Raw genomic sequence first — 25,469 nt, 5'->3', positions numbered from 1 at the left:
CGTGGTAAAGCAGACGGGATCACGTCAGCCGGTTTCCCGATTGCATCCCGCTCATACAGAGAGTTATCCCTAAAAGGAGAAACTTTACTAAATCTTCTAAAAATGAAAAGTGGTGATGTTGCCCATAGCAACCAGATTCTAGCTATTATTTCTCTATTGCATCCTAGAAAATGATAGACTGATTGGTTGGGATGGGCAACAGCTCCATTTGTAGGTTTTAGAAGTTTTAGTAAATCTACTCCCAGAAGTTAATCAATAAATAATAATACCCAATAACGACTGAATAACATGTCTTCCTCATTACCTGCTTCTTCTCCTGGAGGTCCGCTACGATCTTCTTCCCTTCTATGGTGGCCTCAAAACTGTAGACAGCGGAGTCTTCATTCATGGGGAACACAAAGACCGCTTCCACCGCCTTCTCCTCCAGGTTCTTATACTTGAGGGTGGCGGACACATCGGCCACGAAGCCTTTCACCTGGATGTCTACCAGGATCCCCTGTAGAGGAACTGGACAGTACAAGGGGAATCATATCCATCTGCTGAGCTATAAGTCATGTCTATTACCGGTCAGTAGCGTCATTTATAGCTGCTGGAAATGTTACTAGATTGTATGGTCCCATTGCTGGGTGTAACACGCTAGTGATCAGTGCAAAGATCGTGTAATGTGTCCTTATTGTGACAAACTTCCAGTGACACAATTGAAAATGTCAACATATTATACATCATGAATAACCCAAATATACATAGCCGTAGTATGCCCTTACCCATCAGAGAATACTATATGGGGGTTAAGGAGACAAGAATGTAGAGTAATGTGGACTGTAGTATTCTCAGACCATAATAGAGTATTTATAATAATATGGTATACAAGGCAGTATTATATGGAAGGAATTATACTGTAATGGCTTCCACAGGGACATCCCTCTCGTAAGCCAATGAAGGAGTTGAAGTACTTAATATTGACTTTAGAATATGCTCTACAGTAGTGCATGTAGGGGGGGGTCCGAGTACCCAGAAACCCCCCTTATTAGTACTGGTCAGCATGCACTATCTACAGCAACAACCCGAGGATGGCTCCTATGAGCCGGCTGGGCGCAGAGTAGGGAGCTGCCGTCAGCGTCACTGCAGAGTGCAGTACTGCCATGTGCCACTAGATGCTCCCACCTCCATTTGTGCTGTCCCATCTGCCAGAAGTCTGCCCTGCTGTGCTGACCACAAACTGAAAGCTGAGCTGGCTGACGGATGGCATAAAGCTCAGAGGCGGGAGCCTGCAGCATGGGGGGGGGGGGGGGGGGGAATAGAGTGGGTTTGTTGACCTGACTCTGGGGGTTTCCAGAGATCTAGAGTCAATTTTGTATAGGATCTATCTACAGTCTCTCTCTCTGGGGGGTTTCTACATCCATCTGTACGCTCTCTTTCACTCTCTGGGGGGGTTTCTACAGCTATTTACAGTGTCTCACACTCTGTAGATGGATGGTTAAATGTAGAAACACCCCAGTCTCTCACTCTCTGGGGCTTTCTACATATCCACCATTTTGGCCTTTAGGTCCATGCAAGGCCCTTTGGACCTTGCAAAGGGGCCCCCATAACAGCTTCAGGGCCCCAAAAGTAGATCCGCCACTGGCATTGGGGGAGATTTATCAATTCTTCTAATAAGTGTTCTGTGTCCTATGTCACAGAGCTATGCTTAGTGTTTCAGTCACCGTGTCCGTATCCTGTTTAGTTTAAGCGTTAATATGTACGCTTTTGAATATTTTTTTTTCTTTACCGATAAGTAAAGTCATACTTTCTTACTTAAAGTAAAACTAGATTTTCAAGTCCAAAAGCATTAGTGCCCAAGGATACGTTTCTGCTATAACCTGTGACCACACCCGCCCAAAGGCGCAGCATTGGGATAACGTCCCAAATGTCCAATTAGATAAATGTGAAAAAAGGATTAAATATTTTTTATGATTCCACTCAGGGCATTAAGACTACTCTCTAGTTCTCACTGTAAAGTTTAAGAAAGCAAAGTGCTTGGGGATAGTGTTCCTCTCCCAGTTTTTAGCTTTCTGGTTCTGTCCTCTTGAGCTTGGTTACTTACAAAAAGTAGTCTTCCAGCGTTTTAGAACGCTTGCAGACATAATACCAGAATCCTAATGGAGGCCTTGTGTAACCCATGGACCAGTGGGCCCGATTCAGACTGGTTCGCAAGGCTGTGTTCGCAGGTAGCTGGCCGATAATAGTTATCTGCGCGTACGTATAAGATGTAGTGTGCGTGCGTGAACCAGTCGCTGCGATCAGGAAGCAATCGCAGCCAGCCGTTTCAGCGGCGTGTATAATTAAGACGCATAGTCAGCGTACACGTCACATGGCTGAATTACACACAGCAGCACTCGCAGTGCTTGCGGTAGGGTATGGTCAGCTACAAGTGCTGCGTATGGGTCCGATGTTGGACGATGTTACCGATTGTTTAATACACTTCCTGGTGATGACGTATGTTACTAAGGGCAAGCGGGCGCCTTGCGTCAGGCAGGCGGGCGTCTAAATACACACCACGATCGCACAGCAAAACATAGTGGGCGTACTAATGTCTTGCTTGCGATCGCAGGATTTGCATACTTTTAAAGGTGTACGGCTGCATGCGAACTGGTCTGAAATCGGGGCCCAGTGTCCGCCAAAAGCTTTCATATACATATAAAGATCCCATTATCTTGCTAGCAAAGAAAATGGAGCAATTCCTGCTGCATAGAACTGGGGGGGGGGGGGGGGGGGGGGGGGGGGTCACTTCCAGTGTAAATTATGGGGCAAATTATTCTAGACATGTTTATTTTCACATTAAAAACGATCATCATTCAGGCCAATCATTGGCGGCAGCCTAAACATGTGACCATTTCCGTCCCTGCTAATCACCACATCTGACGGATGTAATTACTATGTGCGCGGTGCCAGCGTCAGGGTTACTGGTTACAGGGGGAGATTTCTCACCTGGCTTCTTGGAGGACACAATGATGAGACCACAGCATGAATTAAGGGGAGACATCTTTACACCTGTCCTGTTAGGAGATAAATCACAACATGTGTCAGCACAGTCATATTAAGCCGTCAGTAGTGTCACTATAACAGGGTACCACATGAAAGCAGGGCGCCCTAAAGAATCTTGTCCACTTCCCTGTTGAAATGGGTGTGGGGGGTATGATCAGTGGCAGATTCAGAGGCAGGGCTGTAGCACAGTCCAAACTTCAAATAGGGGAGCCACCCCAAATATCACTGGCCGGGACTCGCCGGCAGTTGGGGTGGCTCCCAGAGATGAATTTTGAACCCCACCTCTGTCATGATGATGTGAATTGCGCCTCCCACACCGGTCACATGGGTCTATCGAGAGGGCAGATAAAGAAAAAGTAAGTATGACAGAAGTATCCTGCAAGTACTTTCAGATATTCAAGGCTCATTCAGATAATAAAGCTGAAACCTGCACTGCAATCTACCACATACTGTACATTGGCCAACATTGGCCTCTTAGCTGTAGTATCACCCCAGGCCCCATTTCATTAACCACCTTAAAAGGGATAGTGAAGTGAGGTGTGAGCGTCAGGACCAATCAGAAGCAGCCATCATATTATTAAGACTTCCGATTGGTCCCCTTGCTCAAACCCCGAGTGCAATATAGGCTGAAACCCACAAGATGGCCGCCACAGAGTGGAGATACTTTGTTGGCATGACCTAAAATGGCCACCAGCAGCGAATGGAATTTCTTTGTTACTGTAGAGAAGGGCACACAGTGAGGAAGCTGCAATACTCATCCAGAGACAGGACAAACAGTCATCGGCAAGTTACCAGAGGCCTTAGTATTAGGGAGTCTGCTGTAAGCAGCTCTGAATAAAAATAACCATCGCCATTTTGGACCCAGACCTGCAACGACCGGTGAGGGTCAGATCTGCTCACTACCTTGCAGTAGTAACACATCTGCAGCATCCATAGGAGTCGCTGGGATGTGGAGTGACTGCCAGAGGTGAAGGAAGTTCCAAATGGATTTGGAGACAGGACAGGAGACCACTAACCAGGAAAAGTAAAGCGCAGAAAGGGAGCGTGCCCGCCGTCTCCTAATGGAATCGGAGAAAAACGATTTCACATGAGTATAAAATAAATTTTCTCATTCATGCCAATTGGGGGACATTGGACCATGGGGACATCAAAGTTGCCCAGTTTAGCGTTGTATAGAACCTCTGGCCACAACTGGCATCCTTGGGACGCAAAAACATTTAACCTGTAAATGTTAAAGTAACCACCGACGACGTGGTGGCTGCCTGACACAGCATCTTAGCTGAAGCTCCATTTTGTACCACCCACAAAGCTGGTCTGGGAGTATACGCCATCGCATTAAAGAGTACTGCTCTCCCTGTCCCAATATAGACACGGTGGACCATGGAGGTAGGTGATCCATCTCGTGGAGGAAGGCCAACCTCTTTGTGGTGGTCATTAAGGACCACAATATCACCAGTCTATCTGGTGTACTGTTATTTCAACGTATATTTCGGTGCCCTGACAACATTCAGAGTGAAGAGTTCCCTCTAACTGAGCGATTCTTCAACTCGGTCCTCAGGACCCCCACACAGTTCACGTTTTTCCAGGTCACCCAGCAGGTGCACAGGTGTAATCATTACTCACTGACACATTTTATAGGATCTACAGGTGGAGAAAATTATTCACTTTTCATCCTGTTAGACCTGGATAACATGCACTGTTTGGGGTCCTGAGGACAGAGTTTGAGAACCTGTGCTGAGATAGAGACACACACCCAGACGGTATATGCGCATATGTATCATACATGCCTACCCTCCTGGTTTTCGCGGGAGGCTCCCGATTTTTCTGGTAACCCCCTGCACCCCCGGAAGGGTAGGCATTTCTCCCGCATTCTGCCCACTTCCTAGTGAAGTGGGCAGAATGAGGAGAATACCAGCGGCAATCGCGGGTCTCCGTGAAGGGGTGGGGCTTAAGATGTGATTCTGCATGTAAATTTGACCCAATCGCGGCAGTTTTGCCACAAGGGGGTTGGGCTTAATGACGCGAATCGTTAGGCCCCGCCCCCAACGGCCCCCTGCTGCTTCTCTTACCCGGGCATCTCCCGGGAAGAGTTTTATAAAGGTAGGTAAGTATGATATGTATGTACAGTGTAAACAAAAAAGGGGTAGCGCTTTTAGCACACGAGATATACATTTTCTCTCTAACTCCTGGGAGTGGGGTCAGAAACAAAGTGTATGTATGTATGTATATATAATTTTTATTTGTGACCAAAATAAAAATCTCTATAATGCATATAGAAATGTAAATTATGCGGCTCGAATGTTTATAAAGTCACTGTCCCGTATATCCTCACACTGATTTAGTGATGTGACCCATAATTCTGCTCCGTACAGTCTTATTGGTGTGCCATGGTACACCAATAGGCTACTGACAATATTGTATCCACACTGTTCATATGAATCACTAAGAAGCTTCAGCGCATACAGCGTGTACCATTTTCCCATACACCGCTACTGAGCGGCTACGGTTTTGGATACTTAGTGATTCACATGAACAGTATCTCCCCACTAGGGGTGCCTAACCCTAACCCCCACTAATTTACCTATCCCCCCCCCCCCCCAGCTAGCACCCCGGTTTACCTAATTCCAACGCGCCCTCCTGGATTCCGGTGTCGGGATTAAGATAGGCGTCTGTATTTCTGCGACAGATCGTCAGGGTGGGATAGGAAACGCCGATCCGCCAGTCTGAAATGCAGACATCGATGTTCCACGATTCATCGCAAGATCGGTGAAATTCTACATGTTAAACTTCACCGATCTGCCAATCACGATAATTTTTTCACTGGATTGCAGATGTATGGGGGCCTTTTGCCTTATACATGTTACACATTCTGCAAAACCCAGAATTGCTCCAATTGATTGCTGCTGTTAATTATGTATAATTAGAATGAGGACCATCTGTCACAGATTGTCCATTAGCTGCACCCTATGATTGGTTGGCTGGTCTGGCAAATCAGACTGAGAGAATCAGACTCCTCATGTTATTTATCTATCGCCGGCCTGCGCCAACGATTTAGGATGTAGTGCACTTGTTTTCAGATTCGGATGTGTTAGAGCAGAGCAGGTGTCCAATCTATGTATTAATTACAGAAACCCAATATATATATATTTTTCTGATCTTTTAAAGCTGTTTATTTTAAGCTGCATACACATGTAAAGATTTTCTGTCCAACTGGTTGATTGGTTGGAATGAAAATCTGGTAACGTATGGGAGTAACTGATGATCAGCAATTTGCTCCTAAATGCCAGAAAATAGATGAAAATGACGTCAGACAAGTTTGTTAAATGTTTGATCTAAACAATTTGTTCAAACAACAGTTTTTGTCCATTTTACAGTGTGTATGCAGCTTTAGGCATCGAACGTACAACAGTACATAAAGCCAAACATTAAGTAAAACAAAGCTTTGTAGTCATTATATAACTTGTGTATAAGGGAAATAAATGAAAAAAATATACATCCAGTGCTCACTGGTTTAATTTAGTTAAATGGGGTAAAAAAAAAAGAAACAATTTCCTGAAGTGAAGAAAACTAAACTAAATACATAGTGTGAGCATGAGGCAAAGTAAATTGAGTCATCCATTATACAGGAAGACAATGGTAAAATAAGCCCTGCGCTAGCCAGAATGCTGAGACTTGCAGTGCCACAACAGTCCCATGTTGCTGCGCACAGAACTGTGCCTCCATCTGGGCCTGATTGGACGGTTGACAGCACTTACAAATGAGCGCCATCCACCACCAACCACTGCAGGCACTGAGTAACCACAGCAGCGTTTCCACTGGGCTGTGTCAGCCGGGCACCACGCCATGCCAGATTAAAAAAAAAAACTAAAAATGTACCCTGCCCTTATGGAGGCACTCCGCGGATCACAGACTGATGCCGGCGGACCCTCCGCTGTGTCTCTCCCTGTTCCCAATGTCCAGACTGCAAACTGCAGTGTCCCACGGGAAGGTAAAGTTGTGAGGGAGCAGTAAGCAGAGGGTGAATAGATGGCATGAGCATGGCATCTACTCATGGTGCAGGGAGAGCTTGGGAACAGACCAGCATCTACCCGAGTTCTGGGCACGCCCCATAGAATGATGCAAAGGGGAAGGTGTTGTGAGGCCATGCCCCATTTTAGGGGCACACAGATGTGCCCTCCTTCTATATCGGCACCACGGCTGATCAAGAAGCTAAAAATTAGAGGTGTGCACCGGCCACTTTTCGTGTTTTGGTTTTGGATCTGGATCTTTCTTCGTGTTTTGGATCTGGATTGGTTTTGCCAAAACCACCCTTCCGTGTTTTGGGTTCTGGGTTTTGTGTTTTGGATCTGTATTTTTTTTTTTAAAAAAAGCATAAAAACAGCTAAAATCACAGAATTTGTAGGTTTTTCTGCTCCTATGCTATTATTAACCTCAATAACCTTAATTTCCACTAATTTCCAGTCTATTCTGAACACCTCACAATAGTGTTTTTATGTCCAAAAGGTTGCACCGAGGTAGCTGGATGACTATGCTAAGCGACACGAGTGGGCGACACAAACACGTGACCCATCTAGGAGTGACACTGCAGTGGCAGACAGGATGGCAGTTAGAAAAACTAGGCCCCAAACTGTACATAATGCAAAGAAAAAAAAAAAGAGGTGCAAGATGGAATTGTCCTTGGGCCCTGCCACCCACCCTTATGTTGTATAAACAGGACATGCACACTTTAACAAACCAATCATTTCAGCACCAGGGTCTGCCACACAACTGTGGCTGAACTGATTGGTTCGTTTGGGCCCCCACAAAACAAGCTGGCAATTAATCTGTCCCTGCACAAACTGGCTCTACGGAGGCAAGATGTCATCCTCATCCTCCTCATCCACCGATTCCTCACCCTCTTCAGTGTGTACATCCTCATCCTCACAAAGTATTAACTCGTCCCCACTTGAATCCACCACCACAGGTCCCTCTGTACCTTCTGGAGGCTGGTCTCCCTGGAAGAGTTGATAATTCATTTTGATGAACATCATCTTCTCCACATTCTGTGGAAGCAACCTCCTACGCCTTTCGCTGACAAGGTTCCCGGCTGCACTAAACACTCTTTCGGAGTACACACTGGAGGGGGGGCAACTCAGGTAAAATAGAGCCAGTTTGTACAGGGGCCTCCAAATTGCTTCTTTTTCCTGCCAGTACAGGTATGGACTGTCTGACATGCCTACTTGGATGCTGTCACCGATGTAATCCTCCACCATTCTGTCAATGGTGACAGTATCATATGCAGTGACAGTAGACATGTCAGAAATTGTTGCCAGGTCCTTCAGTCCGGACCAGATGTCCAAACTTGGTCCTGCCTGCCCTGCATCACCGCCAGCGGGTTACTTAGGATACCTAAGTTTTTTCCTGGCAGCCCCAGTTGCGGGAGAAAATGAAGAAGGAGCCGTTGACGTGTCACGTTCCGCTTCAGCTGACAGTGTGTTCACCAGCAGGTCTTTGCACCTCTGCAGGCTTGTGTCGGCCGGAAAGAGAGACACCACATAGGCTTTAAACCTAGGATCGAGCACGGTGGCCAAAATGTAGTGGTCTGATTTCAACAGATTGACCACCCTGGAATCCTGGCAAAGCGAATGAAGGGCTTCATCCACAAGTCCCACATGCCGAGCGGAATCGCTCCATCTTAGCTCCTCCTTCACTTTCTCCAGCTGCTTCTGCAAAAGCCTGATGAGGGGAATGACCTGACTCAAGCTGGCAGTGTCTGAACTGACTTCACGTGTGGCAAGTTCGAAGGGCTGGAGAACCTTGCACAACACGGAAATCATTCTCCACTGCGCTTGAGTCAGGTGCATACCCCCTCCTTTGCCTATGTCATAGGTGGATGTATAGGCTTGTATGGCCTTTTGCTGCTCCTCCATCCTCTGAAGCATATAGAGGGTTGATTTCCACTGCGTCACAACCTCTTGCTTCAGGTAATGGCGGGGCAGGTTCAAGAGTGTTTGCTGGTGCTCCAGTCTTCGGCACGCAGTCGCTGAATGGCAAAAGTGGCCAGAAATTTTTCGGGCCACCCAAAGCGTCTCCTGCACGCCCCTGTCGCTTTTCAGAAAATTCTGCACCACCAAGTTTATTGTGTGAGCAAAACATGGGTGTTGCTGGAATTTGCCCAGATGTAATGCCCGCACAATATTGGTGGCGTTGTCAGATATCACAAATCCCCAGGAGAGTAAGTGGGGTAAGCCACTGGGCGATGATTTCCCTCAGTTTCTCTAAGAGGTTGTCGGCGGTGTGCCTCTTACTGAAACCGGTGATACACAGCGTAGCCTGCCTTGTAACGAGCTGGCGTTTCTGAGATGCTGCTACTGGTGACGCTGCTGCTGTTGCTGCGTAAGGTGATACATCTACCCAGTGGGCTGTCACAGTCATATAGTCCTTAGTCTGCCCTGTTCCACTTCTCCACATGTCCGTGGTTAAGTGGACATTGTGTACAACGGCATTTTTCAGGACACTGAGGACACTTTTTCTGACGTTTCTGTACAGTCTCGGTATCGCCTGCCTAGTGAAGTGGAATCTAGACGGGATTTGGAACCGGGGACACTACCTCCATCAATTGTCTAAATCCCACTGCACTAATGGCGGATACCGGACGCACGTCTAACACCAACATAGCAGTCAAGGCCTCAGTTATACGTTTTGCTTCAGGATGACTGCTGTCGTACTTCATCCTCCTCGCTAAGGACTGTTGGAGGGTCAATTGTTTAGTAAAAGTAGTGGTGTTCCTACTTCCTCTCTGGGATGATGAACGACTCCCAGCAGCAGCAACAGCAGCAGCGGCAGCAGTAGGCGTAGCAATGCAGGATCCTCCGGAGGAATCCCGGATAGGAGAGTCAGTCATGCCAGTGACATGGCCTGCAGGACTACTTCCGATCCTGACTAAGGAGGAAATTGACGAGGAGGGAGTTGACGGTGTGGTTTGCAGGCGCTTGGATACAACAGGACAACGGGATTTAGGTGTCCCTGGACTGCTTACGGTCTTAGCCAAAGTTTCTGAACTTGACAGTAACTTTTTATGAACGCGCTGCAGGTGCCGTATAAGGGAGGATGTTCCTAGGTGGTTGACGTCCCTACCCCTACTTATTTCACCTTTACATATGGTACATATGGCAAGACAGTTGTTGTCCGGATTTGGATAGAAATATTGCCAGACCAAAGAGGTGGAATGTTTGGTCTTCTGCCCAGGCATGACCGTGATGGGCTTTTTCATCCCACGGACAACAACTGTCTCCCCCGGAGCCTGATTTAAACAAACCACATCACCATCAGAATCCTCCTCGCCAACTTCCTCCTCAGCGCCAGCTACACCAGTATCCTCATCCTGTTGTACTTCAACAGTGACATCTTCAATTTGCATATCAGCAAGTGGACTGTGGGTGCTCCTTTCAGCACTTGCAGGGGGCGTGCAAATGGTGGAAAGAGCCACCTCTTCCCATCCAGTGCTGGGAAGGTCAGGCATCGCAACCACCACCACACTTGGACTCTCCTTGGGGATTTGTGATATCTTCTTAGAAAGCACAGTTCTTCGCTGTGCTTTTGCCAGCTTAACTCTTTTGATTTTTTTAGTGGGAGGAGGGCTTCCATCGTCATGTGAAGCTGAACCACTAGTCATGAACATACTAGGGATCGACCTTAGCCGTTCCTTGCCACTCCGTGTCGTAAATGGCATATTGGCAAGTTTACGTTTCTCTTCAGCTGATTTAAATGTCTTTTTCAAGGTCATTTTCCTGAACTTTGCCATTTGGGATTGTATGTGCCCTCTACTATGACATTGGGCATCGGCCTTGGCAGACGACGTTGATGGCATGTTATCGTCTATGTCAGGACTAGTGGCAGCAGCTTCAGCACTAGGAGGAAGTGGTTCTTGATCTTTCTCTATTTTATTTTTATCGGAGAAAGTTTGGTCCTCCATTTATGTTATATCGATTTGATATATACGTGCGGCTAAACACAGAAAATAATTTTTTTTTTGGTTTGGACTGGAGTGTACTTTCGGGGGTTACAGCACCCTTAACGGTCAAGCCAGCCGGCCCTTTACTTATGACACAGGCGCACGCTTGGCACTACTTTGTTGATGCACGTGCGGCTACTGCGCACACAATTCACAAACACAGAAAAAATATTATTTTTTTAGCACTTGGGGGGGAGCACCCCTGATGGACAGAGCACCCCCTGGACAACACTACAGCACCCCTTTAGGACTGGGACACTGCACAGGACTTTGGAGTGGACACAGCCCCTATGGAGAACTGACTGCACAACACAGTCCAGCCAGCCCCTATGGACTTTGAAGTAGTGGACAACAGCAGCACTACACTACACTACACAGCCCTAACTCCCACCCTCCCTCTTCACTGTCCACAGCCGAGTGAGAAAATGGCGCCGACGCGGGTACCTTATATAGGATCCAAAACCCGCGAGACTCGGAAGGCGGGATGATGACGTTTTGCCTCGATTTCAGATCCGAGTCAGGCGGGGAAAGTCGAGCCTGACTCGGATCGGAGGGGCTCGGATTTCAGAAATCCGAACCCGCTCACCCCTACTAAAAATGAACATTACACAGGGGCACTTACATGGGGAAGGAGCTCATTTGTGAACATTTTAGTGGGGACAATTTATCACATTTGCAAGATATTGGGTGTTTTCAGGGAGTACCCGCAAGTTATAAGTATCCCCTAAATGTATATACGGGCTGCAGCTGATGTCGTAGCAATTTGCTGCTGTTCCCCTTTTTGATTGCAAAGACAGCCCCTCCTCAATTTTGCATTTAACAAGCTCCTGAATGCAAAGCATTACAGGTGATCGGCCCCAGTAGCCATCGCCTTCTCCAGATTGCATTAGCTGTTGTAGCCTATGAGCTGGACTTAGCAAAAAATAACGGCAGAGGGGTCTGTAGGATCCCCTCCGGCACATTCCCCTCTCTCATGCACGGTATGCAGCCTGCGTATGCTCAGTATTAGGGTGGCCAATTCCATGATCGGGATCTGTGGGATCCTGGGATTTTGGCCAGGACTACATACCGGGATTGGAGCTTCCCATCCCAGGATTAGCCATCCAATGCATCTTTTTTATTGCCAGGCACCGCTGAGCACCTTCAGCAGATGGGTCAGACGCTGCCCAGTTCCCCCGGGAAGCCGATGGACAGAATCCAGACCGTCAGCTTCCCGACTGTCTAATCCCGGCAAGGGCTAAATGACAGGCATCGATAATCCCAACGCCTGTCATTTTACCTACGCTGGGAGCCCGACACCAGGCTTATAGATCAAAGGTAAGCCGGGCGCAGACGGCCGCGGGGGGGGGGGGATTTAGGGTTAGGCACTCCCCTGGGGGGAAGGTTAGGGTTAGGCTAGGGGAAGGGAGGGTTAGGCTCCCCCTGGGGGACTTAGGTTTAGGTGGAGAAAGGGGTTAGGGTTAGGCACCCCTGAGGGAGGGTTAGGTGGGAGAATAGGTTAGTCAATACTTACCTCTCTCGTCGATCAGGATTTTCATGCGGCCGGCGGTAAATCATACCGAATCTGCCCTCGGTTGTGCAGCGCTACATTATGTTAGAGGTTACACTGCGCAGCCCATTACCAGCAACGGCTCTAACCGGACCACCGACACCTGCTGTTGAAGCCCACCCTTTAGGGATGGCCATTGTTGATGTTACCATTGATAGCAAGTAGCCATTGATGGCTACAAACTACTCAATGGATGACCATTGATGGTTATACCAGTTTTGTGGCCGACTGGCCTGTGGGCCAATCAGAACCTGGGGGCGGGACTTTGCAGGTGCTTAAGGCAGAGCTATGCTCAGTCCCGACACCTTAGACATCAGAGGAGGGAAACCATCTGGCAAAAGCATTAGACATTGGTCATAGACCATCCATTATTATGAATCAATGGCCGACGGCCATCCCTACCATCCTTCTCCAGCCCACCCCACGTCACACTGCTCCCCCTGCCTCACGAGAGTGGAGGGTGAGTAACTGTGGGGCATTAATAATATATATTTTTTTCCTTGCCATCATCCCAATCCCAGATTGAAAAAAACGGTACAGGATTGGCCGCCCTGCTCAGTAGTGCGGCACGCCCGGAAACTGACCGTATCAGCGATCACTTTACTTCACACCGGTCTCTTTTTTGCCCAGGGAACTGATGCCAGACGGAGAGTGATTTCTATAACTGTTAGCAATTAAACAATGTCTATATGTAAAGTCCCAGAACTTCAATATTGACAGGACCAGGGGTGTGACTCGCTCCCCCAGCCAGAGCAGCACACCTGATCCCAGGTAATAACACACCTGAATAGTTTCAATGGATCACTTGCAATAGGAGCCTTGGGGCAAACACACCCTTCTATATACACCCGGCCACACTGCCAGAGCCGGAACAGACATTGGGGAAGATGTATGAAGCCCAGAAATGGTATCAGCGCATGTTATGTGCGCTGATACCGCTTCTCCCCGATGTATGATCGGGGGTCTGGGCGGTAAATGACAGGGGCGCTATGCGCCCCTGTCATTATCGGCGCTGTTATCTACAAGATAGCAGCGCCGATAGCCTGGGCTATGTAAGAACGGTCAGATCGTCTGACCGTTTGGCCCGCTGTAGCTGCCGGCTCCAGGGCTTCAAGCGGGGATCTCGCGATATCTACCCCATTATCACCCTGACATGGTCTGAGGGGGCCAGAGAAACACAGGACACCTACTGTAAGCAGCATCACAGAGCACTGAGAACACAGACAACAGCCCCAGATATAACCCCTACCGGCTCTGACCAATACTGCCAGGCGAAGCCTACTGCATCCCACCATCATGCTACATATACATTATATATATATACACACACATACACACCCCATCCCCATCCTCCAGCATGCTACACTTATAGTATGTGCTGTACTCCATCCCCATTATTGTATATATAGTATGCCCCTGTATTATACAGCATACTACACTTATAGTTTATATACTGTGTCCCCTATTATGCAGCATGTTACACCTATATCCCTTGTATTATACAGCATGTTCCATTATTTAGCCTATTTACTGTGTTCCTTATTATGCAGCATGTTATTAATTTAGCATATACACTGTGCTCCCTGTATTATACGTTACACCTGTACCATATATACAGCTTTCCTCCCTGTTACACCTATAGTATATAGACCATACCTGCTCCACACACCGTCCTCTCCTCCTCTGCCCTGGTTGTGTTACTTCCCGTAGTGCTGGGAAGAGGCCGGGGCTGCAGTGTCAGAGCTGGGAGTGTCTGTGTGTAATATGTAGTCTATGGGCCGGGGAGGGGCTGCTCTGTATAGTGATGACTCCTCTATCAGGGACCAGGCTGCAGCCAGAGACAAGAGTATGTAACACTAATGCACAGGTTCTCAAACTCTGTCCTTAGGACCCAAAACAGTGCATGTTTTCCAGGTCTCCTCACAGAATCAAAAGTGATATAATTATCTCCACCTGTAGATCTTTTAAAATGTGTCAGTGAGTAACCTACAGCCCAACATAACCCATTCCATTAGGTACAGAACGCTCTACTCCTGGACTTCCCACCTAAGTTATGATTGCAGTCACCTGTGTTGAACTAGGTAATAGATGAGACAGGTGACTGCAATCATACATTAGGTGGGAAGTCCAGGAACAGAGCATTTTGTACCTAATGGAATGGGTCATGTTGGAGGGTTTGGAGTAATGAATACACTTGTGTACCTGCTGGGTGACCTAGAAAACATGAACTGCTTGGGGTCCTGAGGACTATATCACTGTGCTACTGTCCTTACTCAGCTGAGTATGAGTCCTCCTCACTCCTCTCATTGTATCAGTCTTCCTGTATAGTAACTATCACTGTACTGTGCTGCTGAGTGTGGTCACTGTCCTTACTCAGCTGAGTATGAGTCCTCACCTACCCAGGTGCAAGGGGTTTATAGCTGCTTTGGGGCCCATCTTTCTTACAGTGGGCGGAATTCAATTATTTCTAGCCGCTATCGCGCCCGACAGAGCTATTCTATTCTTGCTCCTTTCGGGCGCGATCAGCAGCCAGCGCTACATTTCAGCTTGCACCCCCTGGGGGATGAGAGCTGAAATGTGCGAAAAGTGACATGTTTGGGCGCCCAAACATCACTTTTCGCGATCGCGCCCAGCACTTTGGTCGGGTTTAGCTGCTTTACGCGGCTAAACCTGACCTCTATGGGTGCGATCAGAGCGAACATCTTGGACAATTGTATAGCGGCCCGCGATCTCCTGTCACTTTAGACGGGAGATGCGGGCCGCGAATACAATTGAATTCCGCCCAGTGATGGTTAGATGTGTTTATATAAATGTTTCTCTTTTGGGTGGTACATAGGGGCCCTTACAAACTTTTGCTATGAGGCTTTCAATTACCTAGTAACGTCCCTGCCTGGAGAGATAACTATTATGCTGCATATCCACTATGCAATTTTAACAGACGACTGAACGATAACGACATCGTTACATCGTCCTTTAATCGTGCACAATAATGTCAGAAACGACCAGCGATGCGCGCTCCCTCTGGTCATTTCCGATATCAATCATCGGCTGAAGATGCCAGTCAATCTGGCGAAAACAACGGACTGACCATGTTCAGTGATGACGGAGGGTGCCTACACTGAATGACTAATCGTTCAGTGCAGGCACTGCAGGGGATGGGGAATGACGGTACGATTACGATGTCATAATCGTACTGTCTTCCCTGTGTCGCCTAGTGGATACGCACCTTAACTCTTCAGATATATTTACTTTCCCTGGCCAGGATTTTGGTGGCGCACATCAGAAGCTACTGTACATCGGCCATGATTTAGAGATGTACGTAATGCAGATATTTACGCAGATTGAGTGATTTTTTCTGTTAATGCGCGAATACCACTCTGCGCATGAACAGCGATTGTATTGCGATGCTCGCACAGAGGATTCTCTCGCAAAGTAAGTGACAGGCAGTCTGCGTTTGGGGGTGGGAACAGAGGGTGGTTATAAATACACAGGCGTGTCTGACCGTTTAAACGCTGTTCCATTTGCGTGCATAAATAAGCCATTGCCGTCTCCTCCATGAGAGCTCTCTCTGCGTGTCTGAAGAGACGCTGGATTTTGATGCAGGTCAGACAGATATGAGGAGGCAGCGGTGGGCTTCCTTATGCTCGGGGGGGAAGCTTTGGAACTGTTAGCAGATTCTCGCAGCTGCGGTACGTGCAGAATCGCGGTTGCTGTTCTCCTATAACAGCTGATTCCTGCCTTCACTTTACGGCTTTAAGTCTATAATATCCCTTTCAGACATAGAACCCGGAAAATTTCCTGCTCAGACCCGGGAATTTCTCCTTTGAAAAATCCCGGGTATTTGGTCCAGATCCCCCTTTCACACTACAGTGTCTACCCGGGAAATTCCCGGGTAGACCCCTTTCAGACAAGAGCAGGGTTTTTGAGAGTTTTAGACAGTTTTATTAAAGTGGACGGTAAGGCGCAGAGGGACAGGTGGGGAAAGTGACAGAGGGACAGGTGGGGAAAGTGACAGAGGGACAGGTGGGGACAGGGACAGGTGGGGAAAGTGACAGAGGGACAGGGACAGGTGGGGAAAGTGACAGAGGGACACTGTACCTGTAGTTTCCCAGCGCAGCTCCGTGCAGCATACGGGGAGGCTGTAATCTCTCCCTCCACTGCTGCCTGGTGACAGCCGGAAAGTTCCCCCGCTGGGGCTGAAGACCCTGTAATTACCGGTGGTAGCTGATCTCAGTGCTACCGTCGCTGAGTATGGGAAGGGGGGTGGTGCGGGGGCACTGTTACCGGCGGCGCTGCTACCGCCGGTAATTACAGGGACAGGGGGGCGCTACTCTCAGTGCTGCCGGTGCTGTGTATGGGAAGGGGGGTGGTGCGGGGGCACTGTTACCGGCGGCACTGCTACCACCGGTAATTACAGGGACAGAGGGGCGCTACTCTCAGTGCTGCCAGCGCTGAGTATGGGAAGGGGTGCGGGCGCTATTACAGCCGCTGGTGCCGCCTCCCCGGTGGCTCAGTCAGAGCCAGGGCCAATCAGAAACTGCCTGGAGCAGCCTGGGAGTAAAATCCCCGGGCTGCACCATTCACACTAGAGCAGGGTAGTCTTCCCGGGACTTAAGTCCCGGGAAATACCCTGGTCGATTGCAGGGGCGGCTACCTGGGAACGTGTTCCCGGGTAGGTACTTTTCACACAGACATTAGACCCGGGAATTTTGGTCGAGGCAGGCCAAAATCCCGGGAATCTCAGTATGTCTGAAAGGGGTATTATTAAGCTGCTGGGTATTTTGAGGAAACACTTTTGCTTTGACAGCTTTTTTCTTAACTCCTGTTTAGTGAGATTTCTGCAGCTAAACCATCATTGCTGTATTGGGCCTTTCTACACTAAGTAATGCCGTATACAGGGCTGTAACGAGTTGGCCCCATTAGTCTTGGGGGGAGCGGGTACAAATTGCCCGGGCTTGCTGGAGGGGCCCCGGCACCGCTCCCCCGTCTTACATCACAGCAGCCCAGCACACGCTGCTGTGTGCTGGGCCGCACTGGGAGACTGCTTGCGGCTGGTAAGAAGCAGCCGCAGCAGTCTCCTATGCCTGTGCGGGGAGCGCTCAAGCTGATCGCGCCCCCCCACTGGTTATGCACCGGGCTGAGGGGGCTCAGAGCGGCCCCCTCCCCAGCGTGCGCGCTGCAAAACTTTTTTTTCTCTTCTAATTGAAGGGGGCGTGGGCACACCTCCTGTGATTAGGCCACGCCCCTTTTACCCAGGCCCGCCACGGCTCTCAGCGGGCCTGGGGGGGGGGGGCACGCTAAGGTGTGTGTGAGGGGGTGCTGTGAGCCTCTCAGCCAGGGGCAAATCCAGTGGGGGCACAATCACTGTTATTGCTTCCTCTCACTCCCGCACTGGCTGAGGAGAGGAGAGGAGACTGCTGCTGCTGGTCAGAGGCATCAGGCTTCCTGGTCCCACAGCCGCCCCACATACAGCAGTGTGTGCTGGGCTTCTGACAGGTAAGGGGGGGGAGGGCGGCTTCAGAACCAGGCCCCTCGCTGGGCCCCTCCAACAAGCCTGGGCCAGGTTAATTAGTACCCGCTCCCCCCTCTCGGTACCTCTGGCCGTATAACCATGCATTGCACATACAGTATATAGGAGTAGATGAGGTCACATTACTAGTGTCACTGGTCCATCGGTTGGATTATGGCAGACATTAGTGTAATGTAGCCTGTGTGTGTGAATTGAGGGTCTGTAACAGTGACTCTCCTCTGCTAATGTCACTATATTGCTGCTGCGGGGGTGGGTGGGGGGAGGGACAGGGTGTCAGCATTACCTCAGCAATGGTCGGCAGATAGAAGATATGGTGCTGTGCTCAGGCCCGCCAAGAGCAGCGCTGGGCCCGGGTAAATGGGGGCGTGGCCTAATCGCAGGAGGCGTGGCCACATCCCCTTAGGTCAACATAAAAAAGAAAAGCAAAATGCGCACTGGTGAGGGGGGCGCTGTGCGCCCCCTCAGCCCGGCACATAGCCAGTGGGGGGCGTGAACAGCTTGATCGCTCCCCCCACAGGCATAAGAGTCTGCTGTGACGTGCAGTCTCCCAGTGCGGCCCAGCACACAGCAGCGTGTGCTGGGCTGCTGTGATGTTAGACAGGGGGGACGTACCTCGGCCCCTCCAGCAAGCCTGGGTAATTAGTACCTGCTACCTCCCCCTCTCTGCACCCCTGGCTGTGCTCACCTCCTTATCCCCGGGGCTGCCTCCGTTCTCTCCTGTAGTAGGCTATTCCCCAGCAGCCGCTCCTTCTCTGGAACACGCGTCACCTGCGGCAGACAGAGGGTAAGCGGCGGTACTCTCCTGGCCACCTCAGAGTGACTCCGGCAATACGTCTCTCCCCTTCACCGCCGCTGCGTGTCCGCTGAATAACCTGCAGCACCTCCGCTTCCTGCCCAGAGCTTCTCTTCCCAGCGCTGGCGTCCGGCTCGCAGACCGTTACCTCTCCCCGACCAACTGCTGCTCACCTCCAACTGTCACTGGTGTCACCACCTGGCGCTGCGCATGTGACCAGCTCCTGCCCTCTACAGCAGAGGCTGATGGGAATTGTGGTCTGTACAGTGTCAAATGTAATAGCGTGCACAGCGGGGTACCGTATTACATACGTGTCTTCCTGTATAGTAACTATCACTGTACTGTGTGGTCACTACTGCCGCCCTTACTCAGCTGAGTACGAGTCCTCCTCACTCTTCTCAGTATTACATACGTGTCTTATTGTATAGTAACTATAGCAGTAATGTGCTGCTGAGTGTGGTCACTGCTGCTGCCTCCCAACATTATGGCTTTGAAATATGGAGCTCTGTGCATGCTAACTGCATGAGTGCATGAAATGCGGATGTCGCCTCATTCCTGGTACTCACCTGATACACGCTGATCATCACTATACACAGGTCACACTGATATCACACACCTGATACACACTGATCACTATACACAGGTCACACTGATATCACACACCTGATACACTGATCATCACTATACACAAGTCACACTGATATCACACACCTGATACACACTGATCATCACTATACACAGGTCACACTGATATCACACACCTGATACACACTGATCACTATACACAGGTCACACTGATATCACACACCTGATACACACTGATCATCACTATACACAGGTCACACTGATATCACACACCTGATACACACTGATCACAATACACAGGTCACACTGATATCACACACCAGATACACACTGATCACTATACACAGGTCACACTGATATCACACACCTGATACACACTGATCATCACTATACACAGGTCACACTGATATCACACACCTGATACACTGATCATCACTATACACAGGTCACACTGATATCACACACCTGATACACTGATCGTCACTATACACAGGTCACACTGATATCACACACCTGATACACACTGATCACAATACACAGGTCACACTGATATCACACACCAGATACACACTGATCACTATACACAGGTCACACTGATATCACACACCTGATACACACTGATCATCACTATACACAGGTCACACTGATATCACACACCTGATACACACTGATCACTATACACAGGTCACACTGATATCACACACCTGATACACTGATCATCACTATACACAGGTCACACTGATATCACACACCTGATACACACTGATCATCACTATACACAGGTCACACTGATATCACACACCTGATACACACTGATCACAATACACAGGTCACACTGATATCACACACCTGATATTCACTGATCATCACTATACACAGGTCACACTGATATCACACACCTGATACACACTGATCATCACTATACACAGGTCACACTGATATCACACACCTGATACACACTGATCACTATACACAGGTCACACAAACCTGATACACACTGATCATCACTATACACAGGTCACACTGATATCACACACCTGATACACACTGATCACTATACACAGGTCACACTGATATCACACACCTGATACACACTGATCACTATACACAGGTCACACTGATATCACACACCTGATACACACTGATCATCACTATACACAGGTCACACTGATATCACACACCTGATACACACTGATCACTATACACAGGTCACACTGATATCACACACCTGATACACTGATCATCACTATACACAGGTCACACTGATATCACACACCTGATACACACTGATCATCACTATACACAGGTCACACTGATATCACACACCTGATACACACTGATCATCACTATACACAGGTCACACTGATATCACACACCTGATACACACTGATCATCACTATACACAGGTCACACTGATATCACACACCTGATACACACTGATCATCACTATACACAGGTCACACTGATATCACACACCTGATACACACTGATCATCACTATACACAGGTCACACTGATATCACACACCTGATACACACTGATCATCACTATACACAGGTCACACTGATATCACACACCTGATACACACTGATCATCACTATACACAGGTCACACTGATATCACACACCTGATACACACTGATCATCACTATACACAGGTCACACTGATATCACACACCTGATACACACTGATCACTATACACAGGTCACACTGATATCACACACCTGATACTCACTGATCACTATACACAGGTCACACTGATATCACACACCTGATACACACTGATCATCACTATACACAGGTCACACTGATATCACACACCTGATACACACTGATCATCACTATACACAGGTCACACTGATATCACACACCTGATACACACTGATCACTATACACAGGTCACTCTGATATCACACACCTGATACACACTGATCATCACTATACACAGGTCACACTGATATCACACACCTGATACACACTGATCATCACTATACACAGGTCACACTGATATCACACACCTGATACACACTGATCATCACTATACACAGGTCACACTGATATCACACACCTGATACACACTGATCATCACTATACACAGGTCACACTGATATCAAATACCTGACACACTGATCATCACTATACACAGGTCACACTGATATCAAATACCTGACACACTGATCATCACTATACACAGGTCACACTGATATCACACACCTGATACACACTGATCATCACTATACACAGGTCACACTGATATCACACACCTGATACACACTGATCATCACTATACACAGGTCACACTGATATCACACACCTGATACACACTGATCACTATACACAGGTCACACTGATATCACACACCTGATACTCACTGATCACTATACACAGGTCACACTGATATCACACACCTGATACACACTGATCATCACTATACACAGGTCACACTGATATCACACACCTGATACACACTGATCATCACTATACACAGGTCACACTGATATCACACACCTGATACACACTGATCACTATACACAGGTCACTCTGATATCACACACCTGATACACACTGATCATCACTATACACAGGTCACACTGATATCACACACCTGATACACACTGATCATCACTATACACAGGTCACACTGATATCACACACCTGATACACACTGATCATCACTATACACAGGTCACACTGATATCAAATACCTGACACACTGATCATCACTATACACAGGTCACACTGATATCAAATACCTGACACACTGATCATCACTATACACAGGTCACACTGATATCACACACCTGATACACACTGATCATCACTATACACAGGTCACACTGATATCACACACCTGATACACACTGATCATCACTATACACAGGTCACACTGATATCACACACCTGATACACACTGATCATCACTATACACAGGTCACACTGATATCACACACCTGATACACACTGGTCACCTGATACACACAGGTCACACTGATATCACACACCTGATACACACTGATCATCACTATACACAGGTCACACTGATATCACACACCTGATACACACTGATCATCACTATACACAGGTCACACTGATATCACACACCTGATACACACTGATCACTATACACAGGTCACTCTGATATCACACACCTGATACACACTGATCATCACTATACACAGGTCACACTGATATCACACACCTGATACACACTGATCATCACTATACACAGGTCACACTGATATCACACACCTGATACACACTGATCATCACTATACACAGGTCACACTGATATCACACACCTGATACACACTGATCATCACTATACACAGGTCACACTGATATCAAATACCTGACACACTGATCATCACTATACACAGGTCACACTGATATCACACACCTGATACACACTGATCATCACTATACACAGGTCACACTGATATCAAATACCTGACACACTGATCATCACTATACACAGGTCACACTGATATCACACACCTGATACACACTGATCATCACTATACACAGGTCACACTGATATCACACACCTGATACACACTGATCATCACTATACACAGGTCACACTGATATCACACACCTGATACACACTGATCATCACTATACACAGGTCACACTGATATCACACACCTGATACACACTGATCATCACTATACACAGGTCACACTGATATCACACACCTGATACACACTGATCATCACTATACACAGGTCACACTGATATCACACACCTGATACACACTGATCATCACTATACACAGGTCACACTGATATCACACACCTGATACACACTGATCATCACTTTACACAGGTCACACTGATATCACACACCTGTATACCAGACCTGAAATACAGACCTGAGGAACAATGTAACACTGCTGCTCATAAAACGCAGAGTGCCATGCCACTGGCTGTTTGCTACTACCTGAAATCAGCGCAGCGCGGATAGCCGTCGGTGTTGGGTCATCCTCTCTTTGAATAACTGTTCTGTCTTGCCCACGTACAACAAGCTGCATGGGCAAGTCAGAACGTATACTACATACTTAGAGTTAGATGAGAGGAGCCAGGTGATAGTAAATTTCTTGCCAGAGTGTGTGTGTGAGACATATAGTTCCCAACCTGCATGTAACTGCAGGTGGTGCAGCCAAGACATTTGAAGCACCCATTTTTGCGAGCTAGGAAACTTCTTTCTGGAGCATTGAAAGAAGTGATATTAGTCTTCATGACGATATCTTTGATATTACGGCTCTTAGTGTAACAAGGCATAACTCGCGTAATTTTAAATCTGGGTCAGAGGACACCAATGGCCACAATTTTTTCACTTCCTTAGTAATTTGCTGACTTTTAACATTATATTCATTGACCCAATGAATATAGGCCCTGATTCAGAGCCGGACGCTCTGACCAGAGCGCTCGCTCTGAATCAGGGCCCACCTCCATAACTATGGAGCGTCCTCCTGGACGCTCGTATAGCTGTGGGTCACCACCCACAGCCTATACGAGTGTGCAGGATGATGGTCGCTATGGTCTTGACCATCACGACCATCGCCAGTGCGAGCAGAAGCCTGCGGTTGAGTTTCTCAACCGCAAGGCCAGGAGTGATTTTGGCCAAAATCACTCCCACTGACATCACTAGTGATGTCAGTGGGGCCGGCTTCTGACGGTAGGCGTTCCCTTGGGAACGCCTCCGTCTGGCAGGCACGCCCCCGGCACGCCCACCAAAGGGGGCGTGCTGTCAATCAACATCGACAGCACGCCCCCTTTGATCAGACACAACGAGCGAAGGAAAGTCCTTCGCTCGTCGCGTCTCGCGCATGCGCACGACGGAGCTCCCTCCGTCGTGCGCATGCGCAGTGCACACCATCGACCCACTTGCGAGCGGACAGCCGCTCGCGAGTGGGTCTTAATCAGGCCCATAATTTGTTTAAGGTGATTTTTTTTCTCTTAGCTCTCAAGAGCTCATTTCTATTATGACTGAACGTTTTAAGTTTAGCTTGTTGTAGTATTTTAAGAGGATTAACCTCGGCTGATAAATATATCAGGGACGGAACCAGCCAGTGCTGGGGAGAGTTATATAAACACTGTTATTACATGTAATTCATTTGTTTGCTGCATCTTGAGGAAGGGGTGTGTTACCCCGAAACGTTGATGACTGATTAAATTCTGCACTGTTCTGCAAGCCTCTGAGTGCAGCCTGCTGTGTGGTCTGTATGGTGGGGACGCAGGAGGGCACCGTATCGCATGCACACTAACAGGGGGGCACCGTATCGCATGCACACTAACAGGGGGGCACCGTATCGCATGCACACTAACAGGAGGGCACCGTATCGCATGCACACTAACAGGAGGGCACCGTATCGCATGCACACTAACAGGGGGGCACCGTATCGCATGCACACTAACAGGAGGGCACCGTATCGCATGCACACTAACAGGGGGGCACCGTATCGCATGCACACTAACAGGGGGGCACCGTATCACATGCACACTAACAGGAGGGCACCGTATCGCATGCACACTAACAGGGGGGCACCGTATCGCATGCACACTAACAGGAGGGCACCGTATCGCATGCACACTAACAGGGGGGCACCGTATCGCATGCACACTAACAGGAGGGCACCGTATCACATGCACACTAACAGGAGGGCACCGTATCACATGCACACTAACAGGGGGGCACCGTATCGCATGCACACTAACAGGAGGGCACCGTATCGCATGCACACTAACAGGAGGGCACCGTATCAAATGCACACTAACAGGGGGGCACCGTATCGCATGCACACTAACAGGGGGGCACCGTATCGCATGCACACTAACGGGGGCACCGTATCGCATGCACACTAACAGGAGGGCACCGTATCGCATGCACACTAACAGGAGGGCACCGTATCGCATGCACACTAACAGGAGGGCACCGTATCACATGCACACTAACAGGAGGGCACCGTATCACATGCACACTAACAGGAGGGCACC

General features: G+C 48.5%; 1 protein-coding gene across 2 annotated transcripts in view; it reads right to left on the bottom strand.

Annotated features, from left to right (window-relative positions):
* Positions 1-14,319, bottom strand: part of LOC148481354 (von Willebrand factor A domain-containing protein 5A-like) — a 95,324-nt gene extending 81,005 nt beyond the window's left edge. For both annotated transcript variants that reach the window (XM_088453598.1, XM_088453599.1), the window contains exons 1-3: positions 14,223-14,319; positions 2,968-3,035; positions 305-507 (exon numbers count right to left, since the gene is read on the bottom strand). In XM_088453598.1, the coding sequence (XP_088309724.1) occupies positions 305-507; positions 2,968-3,022 (258 nt within the window). In that variant the 5' untranslated portion in view covers positions 3,023-3,035; positions 14,223-14,319. The remainder of the gene's footprint in view (positions 1-304; positions 508-2,967; positions 3,036-14,222) is intronic.
* Positions 14,320-25,469: the final 11,150 nt, after the last annotated feature.

The sequence above is a fragment of the Taudactylus pleione genome, unplaced genomic scaffold, assembly GCF_031769625.1.
Source record: "Taudactylus pleione unplaced genomic scaffold, aTauple2 ptg000584l, whole genome shotgun sequence".
Classification (NCBI taxonomy): Eukaryota; Metazoa; Chordata; class Amphibia; order Anura; family Myobatrachidae; genus Taudactylus; species Taudactylus pleione.
The sequence above is the reverse complement of the archived record's forward strand: the minus strand, read 5'-3'. Positions and strand labels throughout refer to the sequence as shown.